This window comes from Salarias fasciatus, chromosome 10, assembly GCF_902148845.1.
Source record: "Salarias fasciatus chromosome 10, fSalaFa1.1, whole genome shotgun sequence".
NCBI classification, from domain to species: Eukaryota; Metazoa; Chordata; class Actinopteri; order Blenniiformes; family Blenniidae; genus Salarias; species Salarias fasciatus.
Window position 1 is genome coordinate 5,786,573 of NC_043754.1, and position 18,982 is coordinate 5,805,554.

The following is an 18,982-nucleotide window of genomic DNA, read 5'->3' on the forward strand; positions in this document are numbered from 1 at the left end:
GGCAGCAAAACATCCGCAGTGAATCTGTCGCGCGCTCCCTCTCTCTCTTCTGACAGCGAGCATGAAAAAACTTTTCCGTCTTCCTCTCTGACGCCGGAGCTCCTCAGGAGGAAGCCGCAGAGGTCTCCCCTTCCCCCCGACACCTGTTCCCGGACCATGCCCCACGACCCCGACCCTCCTCCGGCGAAAAAGTTCAAGCCGGGCTCCGTTTTCTTCCGCCTCGATAAGACCAGACCTGGGATGCTGCTGCCCAGAAAGGGGAATGTAGCCACTCCGATAGAAGTCCAGAGGAAGCAGCTGCCCATCTACCAGGCCAAAGCCCAGCTGCTGACCCAGCTGAGGCAGCTGCACGGAGCCATCCTGATCGGTGAGCCGCGTTCAGCCGCTGCCCGCTGGGAAACTTTACATCTGAACAGATCTGGTCCAACTTATGGTTATTAACTCTCCACGGATCAGGTTGAACTTATGGTTTCGGAGAACTTTGTTCCCTCTGTAGGAGATTTTTCTTGTTTTGATCCTTGTGAGTTGATGAGAACTGGGTCACAATAGTTTAAAACACATATACAACATAGTTCTATGCTGAGGAACCGGGATCCGTAAAGAAACAGCTTGAGATAACCTGTAAATACACGTTTTTGGATGAATCGAAAAGTTTTTCCTCTGTTTTTGCTCAATAAGATATGAATACATTATGTAAAAATCTACATTTAATTTTTTTTAACAAAATATGAACCAAATAAATATTTTAGAGTGGTACAGTGAAACACTTGCAGCCTTCAGCAAATTTATGGCTTTAATGGAAAAGGAAGATGTAGCTCGCTTTCACTGCTGCATCACTGATCTGCCACTTCATGTCCCATCAAATGTCTGCTCCTCTTCCTAAAACACTCAGATCCCAAATAAATAAATCAGACACAAGTTATGGGAAGAAATTCCAGTCAGTGTTGCTCCCCGGACCTTATACAGCATCACCGTATTGTAGAATATCAAAATGAAACACGTCCGTTGAATCCTCCATGTATTCTGATGTGCAGATTTCAATAATAAGTGTTGCTGCTTCTCTGTCGTCCTTCAGGGGAGACCGGCTCTGGGAAGACCACTCAGATCCCTCAGTACCTGTATGAGGCTGGCATCGGACGGCAGGGCGTCATCGCCATCACCCAGCCCCGGCGAGTCGCCGCCATCTCATTGGCTGGAAGGGTGGCGGAGGAGAAGAGGACGCAACTGGGCAAGCTGGTAACGAAAACACGTGTTGGCAACCTCAGCTGCGTTTCATTCCTCCCATTTCCTCATGTTTGTAATGAACTCTTTGAAGGTGGGCTACACGGTGCGCTTCGAGGACGTCACCTCCGCCGAGACCAAGCTGAAGTTCATGACGGACGGCATGCTGCTGCGGGAGGCCATCGGAGACCCCCTGCTGCTGCGCTACACCGTGGTGGTCCTGGACGAGGCGCACGAGCGCACCGTGCACACCGACGTGCTGTTCGGCGTGGTGAAGACGGCCCAGCGCCGGCGCCGGGAGCTGAACAAGGTTCCCCTGAAGGTAGGAGGACCGCCGTCAGGGACCCTCGTCGGCGCCGACGCTGGTCGACTTCACAGCTTCAGACACAGCTGTCATCGCTGCCAACAGGTGATCGTCATGTCGGCCACGATGGACGTGGATCTGTTCTCCGAATACTTCAACAAGTCCCCGGTCCTGTACCTGGAGGGCCGGCAGCACCCCATCCAGATCTACTACACCAAGCAGGCGCAGTCGGACTACCTGCAGGCGGCGCTGGTCTCCATCTTCCAGATCCATCAGGTACTCGCTTCGGACGGTCCGCGTGCACGGCCCGCGTGCACGCTCCTCCCTCACCTGCTCTCGCTCGCCCGCAGGAGGCCCCTCCGTCCCACGACGTCTTGGTCTTCATGACGGGTCAGGAGGAGATCGAGGCGCTGGCGAGGACGTGCCGGGACATCGCCAAGCATCTGCCCGACGGCTGCGGCCCCATGGTGGTCATCCCTCTGTACGCCTCGCTGCCGCCCGCGCAGCAGCTCAGGGTCTTCCAGCCCGCTCCCAAGGTACACGCGCACACACACGCTCACGCACAAAAATAGTCTGTGTGTTTGGTAACCAATGAACGTCTGTCCCGTCCAGGGCTGCAGGAAGGTCATCCTCTCCACCAACATCGCAGAAACGTCAGTCACAATCTCTGGGATCAAATACGTCATCGACACGGGGATGGTCAAAGCCAAACGCTTCAATCCCGGTCAGATTATTCAGTCTTTACTCGTTTACACGAAATAAGATGTTAAAGCTTTTGACTTTGCCACAACTATACTGTTTCTACTAAGAAAAGTTCATGTTTATTACATCTGGTTAAAGCTATAGAGAGGATGTCAAATACAACAAATACAAAATACGAATTGATACATATGTTAAAAGATAATTAACAGCAAAAAGCTCCATCTTGACTGATATTAATTTCTTATTTTCTAATTGAAAGCTTTTCGCTTTTCGCAATTTCACTTCATGTTTTTAAAAGACGCTCTTTGTGTGTTGGGGGTGTTTCTCAGACAGCGGTCTGGAGGTGCTGGCCGTGCAGCGGGTCTCCAAAGCGCAGGCGTGGCAGCGGGCGGGCCGAGCCGGCAGGGAGGACTCGGGCTCCTGCTACCGTCTCTACACCGAGCAGGAGTTCGACAACCTGGTCCCCATGACGGTGCCCGAGATCCAGAGGTAGACTCCCAGCCCAGCCTGGCTCTGTGCAGTGTGTGTGTGGGGAGGAGTGTGTGCTGCGTGTTGAGATATTCAGGTCAGTGTGATTGAATGCTCTGCAGTGCGGCTCGTGTTGAGTTGAATCTGGAGGAACCTCCCGGTGTGTGTTTTCAGGTGTAATCTGTCGGGCGTGATTCTGCAGCTGATGGCTCTGGGGATCCCCGACGTGACGAACTTCGACTTCATGTCCAAACCTTCTCCGGGTAAGACGGGTCCGCGGAGCGCGTCGCGCTTCATTCGGTTCGCAGCGCTCACACCTGGCGTCTGATCTCAGAGGCCGTCCGCTCCGCCGTGGAGCACCTGGAGCTGCTGGGAGCCGTGGAGAGGAAGGACGGCCAGGTCTGCCTCACGCCTCTGGGGAAGAAGATGGCCAGTTTCCCTCTGGAGCCCCGATACGCCAAGGTAGAGCGTGCTAGTTCCACTCCCATCTTCGTAGATTCGGCGAAAGGCGAAGCGACAGCCTCATGACTCACACTCAGACTCCCCTCCCCACAGACCATCCTGCTGTCGCCGGACTTCTCCTGCTCCGAGGAGATCCTGAGCATCGTGTCGCTGCTGTCCGTGGACACGGTGCTGTACAACCCCCCGGCCCGGCGCGACGAGGTGCTGGCCGCGCGCAGGAAGTTCACGTCCAGCGAGGGCGACCACATGACGCTGCTCAACATCTACCGGGCGTTCAAGAAAGTCAGCGGGAATAAGGTAGGAAAGGCAGAGAACAGACTTGTCGTCGTCCTCCTCCTCTTCCTCCTCCTCCTCCTCCTGATGCTCAGCTCTCTGCCGTCACAGGAGTGGTGTCGGGAGAACTTTGTCAACAGCAGGAACATGGGGCTGGTGAAGGAGGTCCAGGCTCAACTCCGGGAAATCTGCCTTAAGGTGAACCCCAGCGCATTTCCATCAACATTTCACACACATAATTATGATGTAGTGAGCATGGAAGGCCACTAGTGGGTGCTGTTTGTAATGAAACCAGATGAATGAGGCGTGAAGGTAACATCTACTTACCTAAAAGGGAATAAAAGTTGATTTCCATGTCAGGCATAATTTGCTAGACTTTAGTTGTTGTTGTTTACCTTAAAACTGAGCTTCCGCTCAGTTTTAAGGTAAACAACAACAACTAAAGTAAGGTAACAACGTCACGCCCGTCCCGTTTGCAGATGAACCTGAAGCTGGAGTCGTGCGGCGCCGAGACGGGCAACGTGCGGCGCTGCCTGGCCCACGGCACGTTCACCAACGCCGCCGAGCTGCAGCCGGACGGCAGCTACCTGGCGCTGGACACGCACCAGCCGGTGAGCATCCACCCGTCGTCCGTCCTGTTCCAGGCCAAGCCGGCGTACGTGGTGTTCAACGAGCTGCTGCACACGTCGCGCTGCTACATGAGGGACCTGTGCCTGGTGGACGCCGACTGGCTGCTGGACGCCGCGCCCGAGTACTTCGGGCGCAAGCTGCATCTGAGCAAGAGCTAGCCCCCCGATCGGCGAACTCCTCAGTATTCTGGATTCCTCTGGATTCACTCTACCTCTCCGTCGACTCGCCGCTTCCTCCGGTTCGCCGTTTTAGGAGCTGGACAGCATCACATCTCGCCACCGGGGTTTCGCTTCAGCTTTTCCAAGGATTTGCATGCATTCGACGTCGACGGGACTCCGTGAAACTCGCCGCCGCTCTCCGGATTCTTGACTCACTCTGTAGTCTCGGTCTGACTAACTCTGCAGAATTTGTTTGCAATAAATATTTCTTTATCAGAGAGAAAGATTCATTTCAGAAAAGCAGTTGGAGTTCAGTCCAGGTGAAAGGATGACAGGACCAGTGTGAAGGAAAGTTACATTTACCTCGAAGTTTTTTGACCGCGTGGGGAAAAATATTAGACGTTTAGTCAAATTTAAAGCAGAAAACTGCAAATCAGTTGAATAAAAAGTAAATTTTTAATTAATTCCACCTAAAAAGAGATAATATAACTTTTATTTTTCGAGTTTAATTACGAGGTTTACATTGTGGTTTTATTTTCTGCAGAGACTCGAGTTGGAGATGCTTTATTTACCTTCACATTTGATTTTTATCTTTTTTTTTGTGGTTAATTTAGTCAAACCTGGTGACAGTGGTGTGTGAGAGGCCTGCGCAGCCACTGATATGAGTATTATTCATACACACTGTACTGCTGGTACTTCTTTCTTTATATTTCTCCAACATGTTGGTTTAAATTTTGAATGTCTGAATTTCTTTCTTTTGATTTTATTCCCAGATTGTTCCATAAATCGACCCCTTTAACCGAAACCCAGCATTGCTTTGGCTTTCTACATAGTTTGCAGGCTGCTGTAATCCATTACGTGGTGAAATGTTACCACCTTTTGCTGAGCGTGTTGGATCTGGGTCAGAAATGGAACAATCAGAGGATTATATGACATGAACAGTGCTTTGGAGGTCCTGATGTTTTGCATTTGTATAAATTTAACCTAATTTAGATGAGAATTCAGTGCATGCTTTAGAAAAAAGCTGCTTTGGGAAGTTTTCCGAAGTGGAACCTCAGAGTGGGTCGCCCAGTTTTCTTTGGGGATTAAGTTGCCAGAAACTTGGGCACGCGCTGCACTGCCACAGTGTATTTATCTCGCAGGAAACACGCCAAACCGCGAGCTTTCTTCTCTTTCCCCACGCGCTGGTCCTCCACTGAGCTCCCTGGACGCTCCGTGTGTTTTGGTTATGAAGGAAACCTGTTTTGATTTCTATTGTGACGCTTTGCCGGCGTGTTCCAGTGACACACTTTCACCTCATCAGCCTCGTGTGCATGCTCTCTCTCTCTGACACGGTAGGATAGCACCATCACATGCACGTCGGGACGAGCAGCATGCCTCTTTCTCCAGGTTCTCACACACACACACACACACACACACCACACACATGCTGACTGCAATTTTATGCAATGCATGGAGATTCTAGTCAGTGATGGATCACTCAGGTCCTCCAACTTTTTTGTAGAATGTAAATCACGTCATGTTGAGGAAGAGAATGAACCCACACCCCCTCCTGGTTTTTTTTTTTTTTTTTTTCTACACTGGACTCAGGATTGTATAATATGTAATGTATGAAAAATGACCGTTTCTATCTCTGCAATCGAACACCAAATGCACCCGAGGCGGAGTTCAGACGACGCTGTACTTTGAGTGGTTTATAGAAACAAGTGCACCATTTAAAATCTGCATGTACTTTACATGCCTGCATGTAGTTTATAAGATCAACTGCACGCGTTGAAAAGATATTTGGAGTATGTATAAAACTATGTTTTGTTATAGTCTTGCATAATCCCAATTGTTATAATTTCTAATAAATACTCTGCTCCAGAATCTGTCTGATGAGTAAATATTCAAAGGTAAGTTTGAGGTTTTTCCTCTTCATTTTGACAGAAAATTGCAGACTTCATGTTGATATATAGGACAACTGTCCAGATTTTCAGGTTTTATGGTTAAAACATTTGAAACTAGTAGGGAGTGGCGCCATCCAGTGGCAGCAGGGTGTCATGTCTAAATGATGCAACTGATTGACTTCTTTGCGTGTTTTTCTTTCGACTGATGTGATGCAAGCTTGACCCATTTCCAGATCTTTTATAAACAATCCGTAATCTGATGGTGTAACAGATCATTTAGAACAGAGAGGAGCAACCTTGATCTTGTTGAGGGCAGCAAACATTCTGTGCTTCCTCTCAGAGAGCCAAATTATGACATTTATGAGAGAGATTAAAGTTAATTTTATGACGATTACTTCTAACATAGTTATCATTTTAATCAATATGCATCTAACCGTAGATTTACTATTTCATAAAAACTCATTACCAAAGACATTTCAATTAATTCCTTGGTGAAATCTACTGAAAATGACAGCCGTCTGACCGTTGCATGAGAAACTGGCTTGCGAGCTGCAAATATGTGGACTTGATGTCCTTGTGCCAAATTTCGAAAGAAATGTGATGATTTCAGACAGAGGTTGCTTCTTTAGCTCCTGCTAAGTACAATAAAGGAAGATATCTTTTTCTTGTGTTGCGTCCAGTGTGAGAGTAGAAGTCGGAAGACCATTTTAACAAGAGTAAACACTATTGCAGCAACACATCATCAGTTGGGTAAAACTAACTTGTCTCACGACAGCCTGCAACATTTCATCATCTTGAACATTTGACCCAGTTTTCTTTTTTCAAACTGACACATATTTGTTTTGTTTCTTGCATAGAATAAAAGGAATTTTCAACATCTAATGATAAAATTATGTTGAGAGTAGATTTCAATGATTTTGTCTGAATTCCCCAAAATTACTACCCATAGTAGAATTATGACTAATTGTCATTTCATTTTATTTTTACACAGAGGTAGCACAATTGTAATTTATTATACTGTGTATTGCAATTTATGATACTGTGTATTGTAATTTGTAACTCTGTATTCCCCAGGACTCCCTTGAAAAAGAGATTTTTAATCTCAATAGGACTTTCTTGGCTAAATGAAGGTTAAATTAAAAAAAAATATTGGAACAGTTGCATCGCCATAGAGCTGTAAAAAATGGTTTTTGTTGTTGTTGTTGTTGTTTGTTTGGTTTTATGGTTCTAATACCAGCTGGGCTTTTCTGTGTGGAGCTTGCATGTTCTCCTTGTGCATAGGTTTCCTCTGAGTACTCTGGTTTCCTCTCGCAGTTAAAGAACATATAGGCTATGTGAGGTTAACTGGTGACCCTAAATTGAGCTTAGGTGCTAAACTGAGAGCGTGCTGTTGTCTGACTCTCTGTACGTTTGTCCTGTGATAGACTGGAGACCTGTCCAGAGTGTCATAGTAAACTGGGATTAGGTCCAGTGCACATAAGGCGGAACAAAAGATAGATGGATGAATGGATATCATACTTTGTATTCATATACATATCCTCTATTTCCCCAAACAGTATTTTTGACTTTTTTCCTTATACACACTGAAGACTTTGTAAATGTAGTTTATTTTCTGGGGTTTTGACCAAAAGTAATAGGATTTAATCTCCTTTATTGATAGAAGTATTTGGATGATGTAAAAGAAATGGGAACCCTTCCAGTCTGTGCTGAGGGAGAAGAAAACCCAATACACTATGCATATTACGCATATTATAATAATATATTTTTTTTACTCTATATAATTTAATACGTTTCCAGTTATACATAAATACCTTGGGTATATGAATTGAAAAATTATATCTAAAAAACAGGAAAAACGTTAATATTCGCTGTGAGTTAGTACTTCCGGTTCAGAGGTCATAGTGAAGGAGGTCAATGTGTCCTTCCACACGTGCTGCTGCAGCCACTCCAGCGGGCTCTCGCTGACTCCTCTGCCGGTAAACTAACTCCTCCGCTCAGCTAAAGCCTCTCTTTCCCCTCACAGCCATGCTGAAGTCCGTGGTCCGCGCGGTGGGAGCCGCTGTCCGCCTCTGCCCGGCTTCCGCGAGCACAGCGCGGGCGCTGCCGCTCAGCTGCCCGGCTCTGTGCGCCCCCGGTTCGGCCACGACGCGGCCCTTCACCCGCTCTCTGTGGATGCTGAGCAACAGCGGAGCCTCGTCCGGATTCAGACCCAAACTGTTCAGCTCCAAAGTGCTGAGTCCGGCGGTGTCGTGCGGATGTGGAGGACTGCACACAGAAGGTAAGAGTGAGATTATGGTGGTTGACACTAGCTAGCCTGATGGCTAACACCATCGTCCAGTTTAATGAAGTTCTCTGAAGTGTCTTGTCTCTGATAAACATGATCATTTCACTTCGTAAAGACGTAAACATGAGGGTTTTGCCTCCTCTGAGTGTTTAGCATCATCTGACAGTAAAGAAAGATCATTCACCTTGATATGCTGAGGGGGCTTCTACTAGATGGGAAAGTTTCAGTGGTGATTCATTTATCAGATTAAATAACTCGCTTTACTGTGTGGTTGTAGTCAGCTTTACTCTGAATTTTCTTTTCTCATGATGTCAGACTCTGCGAATGGCATTCCTTTTTTTAAAGGGAAAATATAAAGAATCTCAGGATAAATTCTAAAGACTCTCTCTATAAGATGTAATTCATAAGTTTCCATTCAAATGCACTCTGAAGAAGTTGAGTAGATTCACGTTTTCTGCTGATGTGTGTATCAACACTTTAATTATCGGAGAATAAGCTGATGGATGTAAGGATGTGATCCTGTTTTAATACACACTGAATAGTTGGGGTATATCAAGTAAAGCATCTATCTTGTATACCGTCTCGACCAAAACTGGACAAGCAGAGTGTCCGCTCCAGCCTGTGGAGTTATAAACTGGAATGATGGTGTGGCGCTGACTTCAAACTTCTGTCTCGTCCTGAAACCAGGTGACAAAGCGTTTGGGGATTTTCTGACTGATGAAATCAAAGAAGAGAGAAAGATCCAGAAAAGCAAAACCCTTCCCAAGATGTCGGGAGGATGGGAGCTGGAGATGAACGGCACGGAGGCGAAGCTCACGAGGAGCGTGTCCGGAGAGAAGTGAGTCTGATGGATGTTAGCTGATAGCAGACGGCGCGGTGCAGAGTGGGAGCTCATCAGGTTTCCTTTCTTCACAGGATCTCAGTCACATTCAACGTTAACAACAGTATTCCTCCTAACTTTGAGGAAGAGGCAGAGCAGGGACAGCAGAAACCAGCAGAGGATGAGGTGAGCGTCCTCCTACAGAGGTTATGTGTTTCTTCAAATGTTTTCTAATTTCATGTAGATGAAATTTGATTTTTTTTTTCTCTCTCTCTTTCCAGCCAGAAATGATTTCGACACCAAACTTTGTGGTGGAAGTAACAAAACAGGCTGCAAAGCATTCGCTGGTGTTTGACTGCCATTTCCCTGAAGATGAGGTAAATAATGTCCGGCCGACTCATCCTCTCATACGTAAAGGTTTCAGTTGATTAGAAAAGGAATCCTCCGTCTGCAGGTCAGCCACGGTGAGGGAGAAGAGGAGAGCGACATCTTTGCCATCCGAGAGGTCAGCTTCCAGCCGGAGGGAGACGCAGACTGGAAGGAGACCAGCTACACACTCAACACAGACTCTCTGGACTGGGTAAGAGGAGGAAATCCCCCCCTTCCTGACAACTGTCAGGGGTTTCACGATGACTGAGTTGTGGCGTTGCTCTCTCAGGCGCTGTACGACCACCTCATGGACTTCCTGGCCGACCGCGGCGTGGACAACACCTTCGCCGACGAGCTGATGGAGCTGAGCACGGCCATCGAGCATCAGGAGTACATCCGCTTCCTGGAAGACCTCCAGGGCTTCGTCAAATGTCATTAATGTCGGCAGATCATTGTGGCTTCTCTTCACCGGCGGGAGGCTTGGGGGAGAAACTGCGTGGCGGTCAGACGAAAGCACTTTTCGATCGAAATCCACGCCCCAAAGACATGGACGATGACGAGCTTCAGCGTGTGTGACGGCTGCCTCGTCACTCCTCCGTGTTCTGTTCAAATGTAAGTTTATATTTCTGTAACTTAACCAGATGGAATAAATGTATTATGTAAAGCTCACAGAGGAGGCAGCAGGCGACGACGGCACCAGGAAGTAGAAATTACGCTTCACAAACTTAGCTCTTTGTCAGTTTGAAATCATTCAATCTTACTGCCGACCTGCTTTCTGTCTTTCTTTGGCTAATCTGTAACTCAAGTCCAGGTTTGCTTGTCCTGTCTGTGTGTTCGGAGGATTGAAGGTCAATTAAACAGTTTGATATCTACACTGACTTTTTGTCTTTAATAGGCTTAACTTGCTTTTTTTTCCCCATCTACACAGCGATAGAGCTCGAGCGCCGTGTCTCTGGTCTGTGGGCAGGTTTTTTTTTGTTTTTTTTTTTTACCCCCCAGGTGTTTTCATTCACGGCGCTCTCTGCAGTTTACTAGAAGAATTCAGGCTGTATTTCATGATGAAAACAGACAAAAGCACAACCTCATCACCATCTTACAGTTTCAGCAGAAATCCAGGGAGATCAAAGCGTTAACGCTGATGCACTCAATCCGCTCTCCCTCTGATGTCTGACATGGTGCGTTCCACTCAGTTAACTGAAAAGGATGGAGGAGCTCCTTCCTGTTTGGTTCTCGGGTCTGGAGCCTGCTGATGAGCTGAAGTAAACTCAAACCATTTAGAAGCAATGTGTAAGTTTTTGTCTTTATGTTCAATATGGCAGTATTTCAGTGGTGTGAAAATGAAGAGATGCTTATTTGTAACCAGCCAAACAAATGGACATGCTGGTCTAGCAGGCCGAAGCCTGTCCTCTCTCACCGTCACTCAGCTCAGACATATGGTATCAAGGGACGAGCTTGAAATAATCATTCATGCATTTACAGGTCCTTCTCAAAAAATTAGCCTATTGTGACAAATTGCATTATTTTCTGTAATGTACCGATAAACAATAGACTTTCATGTTGGATTCATTACACACAACTGAAGTAGTTCAAGCATTTTATTGTTTTAATATTGATAATTTTGGCCAAAAAGTGAAGAAAAACCAAAAATCCCTTTCTCAAAAAATTAGCATATTCCATCTGACCAATAAAAGAAAAGTGTTTTTAATACAAAAAAAGTCAACCTTCAAATAATTATGTTCACTTATGCACTCAATACTTGGTCGTGAATCCTTTTGCAGAAATGACTGATTCAATGCCGCGTGGCATGGAGGCAACCAGCCTGTGGCACTGCTGAGGTGTTCTGGAGGCCCAGGATGCTTCGATAGCGGCCTTAAGGTCATCCACAGTGGGGGGTCTGGTGACTCAACTTCCTCTTCACAATATCCCACAGATTCTCTCCGGGTTCAGGTCAGGAGAGCTGGCGGGCCAATTGAGCACAGCAATACCATGGTCAGTAAACCATTGACCAGTGGTTTTGGCAGGTGCCAGGTCGTGCTGAAAAATGAAATCTTCATCTCCATAAAGCTTTTCAGCAGATGCAAGCATGAAGTGCTCCAAAATCTCCTGATAGCTCGCTGCATTGACCCTGCCCTTGATAAAACACAGTGGACCACCACCAGCAGCTGACATGGCTCCCAGACCAGCACTGACTGTGGGTACTTGACACTGGACTTCTGGCATTTTGGCATTTCCTTCTCCCCAGTCTTCCTCCAGACTCTGGCACCTTGATTTCCGAAGGACACGCAAAATTTGCTTTCACCCGAAAATAGTGCTTTGGACCACTGAGCAACAGTCCAGTCTGCTTCTCTGTAGCCCAGTTCAGGCGCTTCTGCCGCTGTTTCTGGTTCAAAAGTGGCTTTACCTGGGGAATGCGGCACCTGCAGCCCATTTCCTGCACACGCCTGTGCACGGTGGCTCTGGATGTTTCTACTCCAGACTCAGTCCACTGCTTCCGCAGGTCCCCCGAGGTCTGGAATCGGCCCTTCTCCACAGTCTTCCTCAGGGTCCGGTCACCTCTTCTAGTCGTGCGGCGTTTTCTGCCACACTTTTTCCTTCCCACAGACTTCCCACTGAGGTGCCTTGATACCGCACTCTGGGAACAGCTCAGAAATGTCTTTCTGTGTCTTACCGTCTTGCTTGAGGGTGTCAATGATGGCCTTCAGAAAATAATACACTTTGTCACAATACGCTAGTTTTTTGAGAAGGACCTGTATAGCCTCGCGGCTGGACTAACAGCCTGTTCACTTGCCTTAACAAGAAAGAGCTGACCCGTCTTCAGTATGTCCAAAACTCGGCTGCGAGGTTGCTGACCAGCACCAACAGGAGGTCCCACATTACATCTGTGTTTAAAATCTCTCCACTGGCTCCCAATTGCATTACGTGTCCAGTTCAAAATTCTGGTGCCGACCTTCCGAGCCCTACATGGCCAGACCCCCATGTATATCAGAGACCTGATAAAGCCTTACAGCTCGGCCCGAAGCCTGAGGTCCTCCGATCAGAACTAGCTGAGAGTTCCCCGGACTCGTTTTAAAACTAGGGGTGACCGCTCATTCATATCCACTGCGCCTCGCCTCTGGAACGAGCTTCCTCCAGACCTGCGCTCCCTGGACTCAGTGGATGCCTTCAAAAAAACACCTAAAAACATTTCTGTTTAGGAAGGCATTCTCGACCCTCTGAGCAGCACTGTCTTGGCAGTAACTTGTCTTTATGATTTCTTATCGCGTTTGTTGTTTTTGATTTGATCTGTGAAGCACTTTGCGACGATTGTTCTGCGAAAAGTGCTATATAAATACATTTTACTTACATACTTACTTACACTCCAACACAACACCTGGCCCAGACAAACAAATCAATTCCTCCTGTTTCCTTAAAGACACGACTCCTGATACAAAATACAGTTATAAAAAGTAGGTAAGTATATAATATTAGAGGAGAAAGTGTTCAGATTGCCTGGTGGAGGATCTTCATTGACTATAATGTGAACAACACGTACAGATTTTGGATTTTCATACAGCTGGTGAGTGTTTCTGCTACATAGGGCTATGTAGCAATGGAAATAAGGAAGCCGTTTACATCAGTGTCCTGAAATGTTGGAGCACCAGCAAAGAACTAGCTTATCGCGTTGCTGAAAAAATCAATTTTTTTGGCCTGTGTGACTCAAATTTCAAGCTGTTGTCTTCTCAGTCCATCTATATCAATCAATCAATCAATCAATCAATTTATTTTTGTATAGCCCAGTATCACAACAACAGTTGCCTCAGAGGGCTTCAAGATGTTACATTTGTCGGTAAAAGTAAAAACAGTGAATAAGCATAATGGTAATATGTCAATATTTACAGTAACGAGACAGAACGAAGCAACCACCGCCTTCGACCCTCACATCCGGCAAGAAAAAACTCCAAAAACCCAGTGGGAAAAGAAGAAATCTTGGGGAGAACCACAGTATGGAGGGATCCCTCTCCCAGGGACGGACAGCTTTGGCAACAGCTAGCATGAGACAATAAGAAGTAAAGCCTAGGACTATGTTGAGGACAGTCCGTTGGACGGTCCAGCACAAGAACCACGGATCCCAGCAGTAGAACCGAAGCCAGTCCACGGGCAGGACCGACAGGGGTGTCCTCCCGGTCCGGACGGAGCTTGTTCATAGGCCTTCGTAATAGTGGAGTCAGCAACTGAAACTGGAGAAGACTCCCCCTCGAAGGGGGGGACAACAGGTGAAAAGCAATGAACGGACTAAAGGGAATAACAATTCAGACATTAGAAGAGGACAGGGCTCAGTGCACCGTACTTCCCACAGCATTCTAGCTCCTGGGGCAGCTTTGTGGATACTTAACTGTTTAAACTAGTATTTAGTTAGTATAGTTTAGTTTAGTTTAATTTAGTTTAGTTTAATTTTGTTTAGTGTAATTTGGTTTGGTTTGGTTTGGTTTGGTTTAGTTTAGTTTAGTTTAGTTTAGTTTAGTTTAGTTTAGTTTAGTTTAGTTTAGTTTAGTTTAGTTTAGTTTAGTTTAGTTTAGTTTAGTTTAGTTTAGTTTAGTTTAGTTTAGTTTAGTTTAGTTTAGTTTGGTTTACTGTAGTTTGGTTTGGTTTGTTTTAGTTTAGTTTAGTTTAGTTTGGTTTACTTTAGTTTGGTTTGGTTTACTTTAGTTTGGTTTGGTTTGTTTTAGTTTAGTTTAGTTTAGTTTAGTTTAGTTTAGTTTAGTTTAGAATCCCTAGCTGACCTGATCATAGGCTGCATCGAAGAGAAACGTCTTGAGCCTAACCTTAAATGTGGAGACTGTGTCTGCCTCTTTGACACCACTTGGAAGCTGGTTCCATAAAAATGGTGCCTGATAGCTAAAGGCTCTTCCACCTAGTGTCCATTTAGAGACTCTAGGAGTCACCAGTAACCCTGCATTTTGAGAGCGAAGTGCTCTGATTGGTTGATAAGGCGTTAAAGCATCTTGGAGATAGGTTGGAGCCATCCCATTTAGGATTTTGTAAGTGAGGAGAAGGATTTTAAATCTAACTCTAAACTCGACTGGAAGCCAGTGAAGAGATTTTAGAACGGGAGTAATGTGTTCACGTCTTCTAGTTCCAGTTAATAATCTGGCGGCTGCATTTTGAACCAACTGAAAGTTTTTTAAAAAATCTACATCCAATGTCTGTGTAACAGTAACAGTTAGATCCTCAGATCCTGTTTGGTGTCGGAGGTGAGAGCATCCTGCAGCGCCGACGTCCTCCGTCACGAACCTGCAGGTCAACCTGCCAATGTTTAAAGCCTTCACTTGTTTTGCAGCAGAATGCTTATCTCTTTTCTTCCGTCTCTTTTAAAACAACATATATGACTCCATAAAATCGGAAACTAATGCACAGTTGAACTTTGACCTCTGGGTAACACTTATTCAGAACATGCTGTGAGCAGATTGATCTCAAAAACTATCAAATGTTTAATCACTAAGCATGTTAAAAGCTGTTTGGTTGCAGTGCTAATTCAAAGAGATGAGCCAAAGTATTTGCACTCTCACCTTTAATAAAATGAACCTTCCTACTCAGGACACCTCTGAACATTTAAGTGTTGCATTACTAGAAGAACACAAACACTGATGCAAATGATAATTTGTTTTCCAATAATCATTTTTATTTTGTATTGAACAAGTTTTGGAATCCCTTTTCAAAAACAGCTTGTAAAACATCTGTTTGCATCTGTAATACATGATCCATAATTTCAACAATATATATAAAGATCATTGAAATATTGAAGAAATCTTGTCTACTAATATTTTCTTGTGCAGCTGCAAAAACGATGAGAAATAAACTATTAATTAATTAATTAATTCAACTAAGTATTTGATTATGTGTAATAGAAAGTTAAGATCCAGATACACCAAACACTCCCAGCACAGGTGTCCCACAGGGCTGAGTTCTGAGCTCCCTCCTCTGCACCCAGGACTGCAGGCCTGTGCTCGGATCCAACGCCGTCATAAAGTTTCCAGATGAGACAAACTAAGCTGATCGGCCTACCGGGAGGAGGAACAGTGTCTGGCTGCTTGGTGTGAGGATAATCGCCTGCTCCTCAATGCCACCAAAACAAAAGAGCTCACATATCCCATCATACATTTCTTGGCTCATCATTGCCTCTTTTCCTTCAGGACAGGAAAGATTCTCCGTCTGTCATCTACAAGAACTTCGACCATATGTGCACATTTATTGTATATTCATATTTTTCTACATAATATGTGTAAATGATCTGTTTTTGCCCACATATGTAAATCTGTGCATTGCACTTGTAGATTGTACATCTTTGATAACAACAAATGTGAATCCTAATCCTAAATCTACAGTCTGTAACCTGTTACAATACTGCCTCTTTTATGACTTTGTAAAGACTAAAATTTTGTCTTTAAATGCATTGCAATTACATTCAGGTCTAAGAAAATATATTTTGAAGAAATATATACAAGTTTTAATTTATTTTCTTGTTTCCATTTTAAAAAATCCGAAATAAAAGGAAAGTGGGGAAAAGTTCATCCTAAGTTTGACTTGAAGTTCTGACTCGTCAATGTTTAACTTTATAATGACCGTGATGAAGAATCCGGCCAGATCTGTGACAGCGGCTATCCTCGCGCTGCTCCATTAATAATTACCACCCAGGACTTTACCACCACCGGCGGCTCTGCTCTGCGCGCAATTACGCAACGGCACCAGAGACGGCGCGGCGGTCCGGCGGAGCGCGGCTGGCGGCGGGACAGCTGACAGGCAGACAGGAGAAAAGTTCACCGGCTGCGCGCTTCACCATGGCGGCCAAAGAGCTGCACGACTCCTCCGAGTCGGACTTCGAGGCGGACCCGGTCCGCGCGCCGGGCGGCGGGGCTCCGGCCGGGCCCGTGTCCGGCTCGCAGGTCATCCACAGCGGACACTTCATGGTGTCGTCGCCTCACAGCGACTCGGCGGCGCGCCGGAGGAAGAGCGGCGGGTCTCGGACCTACGACTTCGACACGGTGAACCGGAGGTGGTGCCAGACGTACCGGTACGGGCCGCTGAGCTCCGGCAGCCTCAGCATCGACCCCACGCTCACCCGGCTCTTCGAGTGCATGTCGCTGGCCTACAGGTGAGTCCCGCCTGCACCTTCCACCTGCTCGACAGCCATTTATCCTCCAGAAAAAAATAAAAAAAAAAGAATCAAGTCTGAACATTGCACGCATCACATTGTGTTATCAGATACTACTTCTGCTCTGCATCACTCTTCTATTTTTAAATAATCTTTCAACGCGAGCAAACCTGACTGCAAGCAAAGTGCACGTCCTGAAAAAAGCTGCCAGCCTCACAATTCAAATTAAGGTGCTCTTTAATGCACATTTAAATGATATTTTAAAATTCTTGTTCATCTGGACCAGTCCAAAAAAAAAAAAAAAAAAAAAAAGAAGAAGAAGACGCCACATGTGAGCCACATGCTGCTCTGGTGGAGTGACCTCAAAAAAGCAAAAAAAAAAAGCTTTATTTGAAGTAGAGATCTACACATAATGCAGCTGTACTTGCATTTATTTTGTAGCAGACTGGTTTGCATGGTGAATTTTAATTCAAATAAATGCTACAGTGCTAAAACTGCTGTACATTTCTTTTACAGTGTGCACGGTTAACCATAAATCCCCTCAAAACCATTTAAAAAATACAGTTATGACAGAATATTTATATATGAGAACTTTCTAGATGTTTCTGGATATTTTAAACGACAATCATCTAACTCTCTGATTGTCAACTGGAGTACATTATGCCAGCTTCCTAAAGACATGAACTTTTTTTGAAGAAGAAGTAGATTTGAAAATAGTGTCATACAATGGTACAGCAACTTATTCTTTTTTCTGTTATGTCTGTTTCATGCACGTTTGGCTTCAGTGCTTGTCTGCTAGTGGCAACAAGTGGAATTATGTGTGAATGTCTTTTTCATTTCTCTGCAGAAGCTGAACACATGCTTGTGTGTGTAAATGTGTGATAAGTGCATGTGTGTTTTCTTCCTGATGGTCCCGCTGCGTTGCCTGAGTGTGAGAGTTGAGCTTGTCCCTGTGTGACTGTGTGTATGTGTGTGTGTGTGTGTGTGTGTGTGTGTGTGTACACATGTGTTTTCCCTCCTCTTGCACAACAGCTCGGAAAAGCTCGGCCTGGAGCTGGACTTTGATTCCAGTTGGCAGGACAGGAAAGATTACAGTGTAACGCAGCGGAGGGGAAGGAGCGAAGGCCCTCCGAAGATGCAGACACACACGCACGCACACACACACACACACACACACACACACACACTTCCCTGCTTGTTTTTGAACGCAGCCCGCTGCTTCGTGTCAGATTTCACGTGCAGATAGAAGACATGGGAAGATTCATTTATTTGACTTCCTGCTTTGTTTTTCTTCCTTTAATTTTTTTTCTTTTTGCAGATAAAGTAGGAGTGTGTTATAATGAGTGACCTCTGATCCAGAGAGGGCTGTTTTTCTGTCACTTGCTGTCTTTTGTAATCACAACACGCACATTTCCACAAAGCAAACTCTTGGTTTTTGCTCTTCTAAGTGCTTTATACGTGATGTATTATGTGCAGCCTGCCACTCTCGCACTGTATTAACCAGACTGATATTAATTAGCATCAGTTTTTTTTTTTTTTTTTTCTTGCTGTCAGTAATGTGCTGCCGCTGCTGTTTGAGAGCGAGGCTGGTTCAGTCCATTAAAAGCGACGTGAGAATGCTTCCCCCGGCTTCCTAGCAACTCCCCGAGCACGTCGCATTAGGAGTCCACTTCTCAGCACTCAGCAGGCAGAAGACGACGGGCAAACAGCCCCACAGCGTCGCCTGGAATAAGATGATTGGAAACTATTAGTCAAAATCAGGACAGATTTCCAGTAGAGGAGAAGCAGTCAGGCTGCTCTTTTTTTCTGCTTTTTCTAAAAAGTAATTTTTTTTATACAATTTTTAGTGGAATATTTCTTCTTTATTGATCATTTTAAAACCTGAAGCATAAAACAATGGAATTCCATACTAATTATGACCGCAGTGGTTCAAACTTTTAGATTTTTTAATTTATCTTCAAATAAATTGGTTAATTCACTGAATTCTTATAGTGCCAGTTACCATAAGTGACGACTTCTATCTTTTTCTTGAAAATATCACAGAAAGCATAATTTTTCTGATGAAAATGAATTATTTTTTGCAACACTACTTCTAAGAGGATCAATCAGAATTGTGAAAGCTTTTTGAAGATGTCCAGTGAGAAATTAAACCTATTTTGACTCTTTTTTTTTCAATAACTTGTGAAAAATGAAGGTACTTTTGTCAGTTTGACAGCTTTTAACAGAGCTCTATTAGTTTTAAATCACATTTTCTTGTATATGTTTGTATTGTC

The 18,982-nt window shown here is 45.2% G+C and overlaps 3 protein-coding genes across 4 annotated transcripts in view; all 3 read left to right on the forward strand.

Annotated features, from left to right (window-relative positions):
• On the forward strand, nt 1–16,573 carry dhx33 (DEAH (Asp-Glu-Ala-His) box polypeptide 33). 2 transcript variants are annotated; one of them, XR_003932274.1, is made up of 13 exons: nt 1–367; nt 1,076–1,236; nt 1,316–1,543; nt 1,631–1,801; nt 1,876–2,061; nt 2,138–2,249; nt 2,557–2,716; nt 2,870–2,958; nt 3,030–3,157; nt 3,251–3,454; nt 3,542–3,628; nt 3,910–4,532; nt 16,563–16,573. XR_003932274.1 is itself a non-coding variant. In XM_030100995.1 (12 exons), the coding sequence occupies exons 1-12, from the start codon at nt 157–159 to the stop codon at nt 4,216–4,218; spliced, it is 2,046 nt and encodes a 681-aa protein (XP_029956855.1). In that variant the 5' UTR covers nt 1–156; the 3' UTR covers nt 4,219–6,079. The 2 variants fall into 2 exon arrangements, 1 of the variants encoding a protein (XP_029956855.1); XM_030100995.1 differs by lacking the exon at nt 16,563–16,573 and having other exon boundaries at nt 3,910–6,079.
• On the forward strand, nt 8,010–10,450 carry c1qbp (complement component 1, q subcomponent binding protein). Its single transcript, XM_030101004.1, has 6 exons — nt 8,010–8,385; nt 9,079–9,229; nt 9,307–9,397; nt 9,493–9,588; nt 9,666–9,791; nt 9,870–10,450. The coding sequence occupies exons 1-6, from the start codon at nt 8,133–8,135 to the stop codon at nt 10,017–10,019; spliced, it is 867 nt and encodes a 288-aa protein (XP_029956864.1). The 5' UTR covers nt 8,010–8,132; the 3' UTR covers nt 10,020–10,450.
• Nucleotides 16,364–18,982, forward strand: part of mlxipl (MLX interacting protein like) — a 15,591-nt gene continuing 12,972 nt past the window's right edge. Inside the window, exon 1 of the mRNA XM_030100994.1 lies at nt 16,364–16,709. Within this exon, the coding sequence (XP_029956854.1) occupies nt 16,396–16,709 (314 nt within the window). The 5' untranslated portion in view covers nt 16,364–16,395. The remainder of the gene's footprint in view (nt 16,710–18,982) is intronic.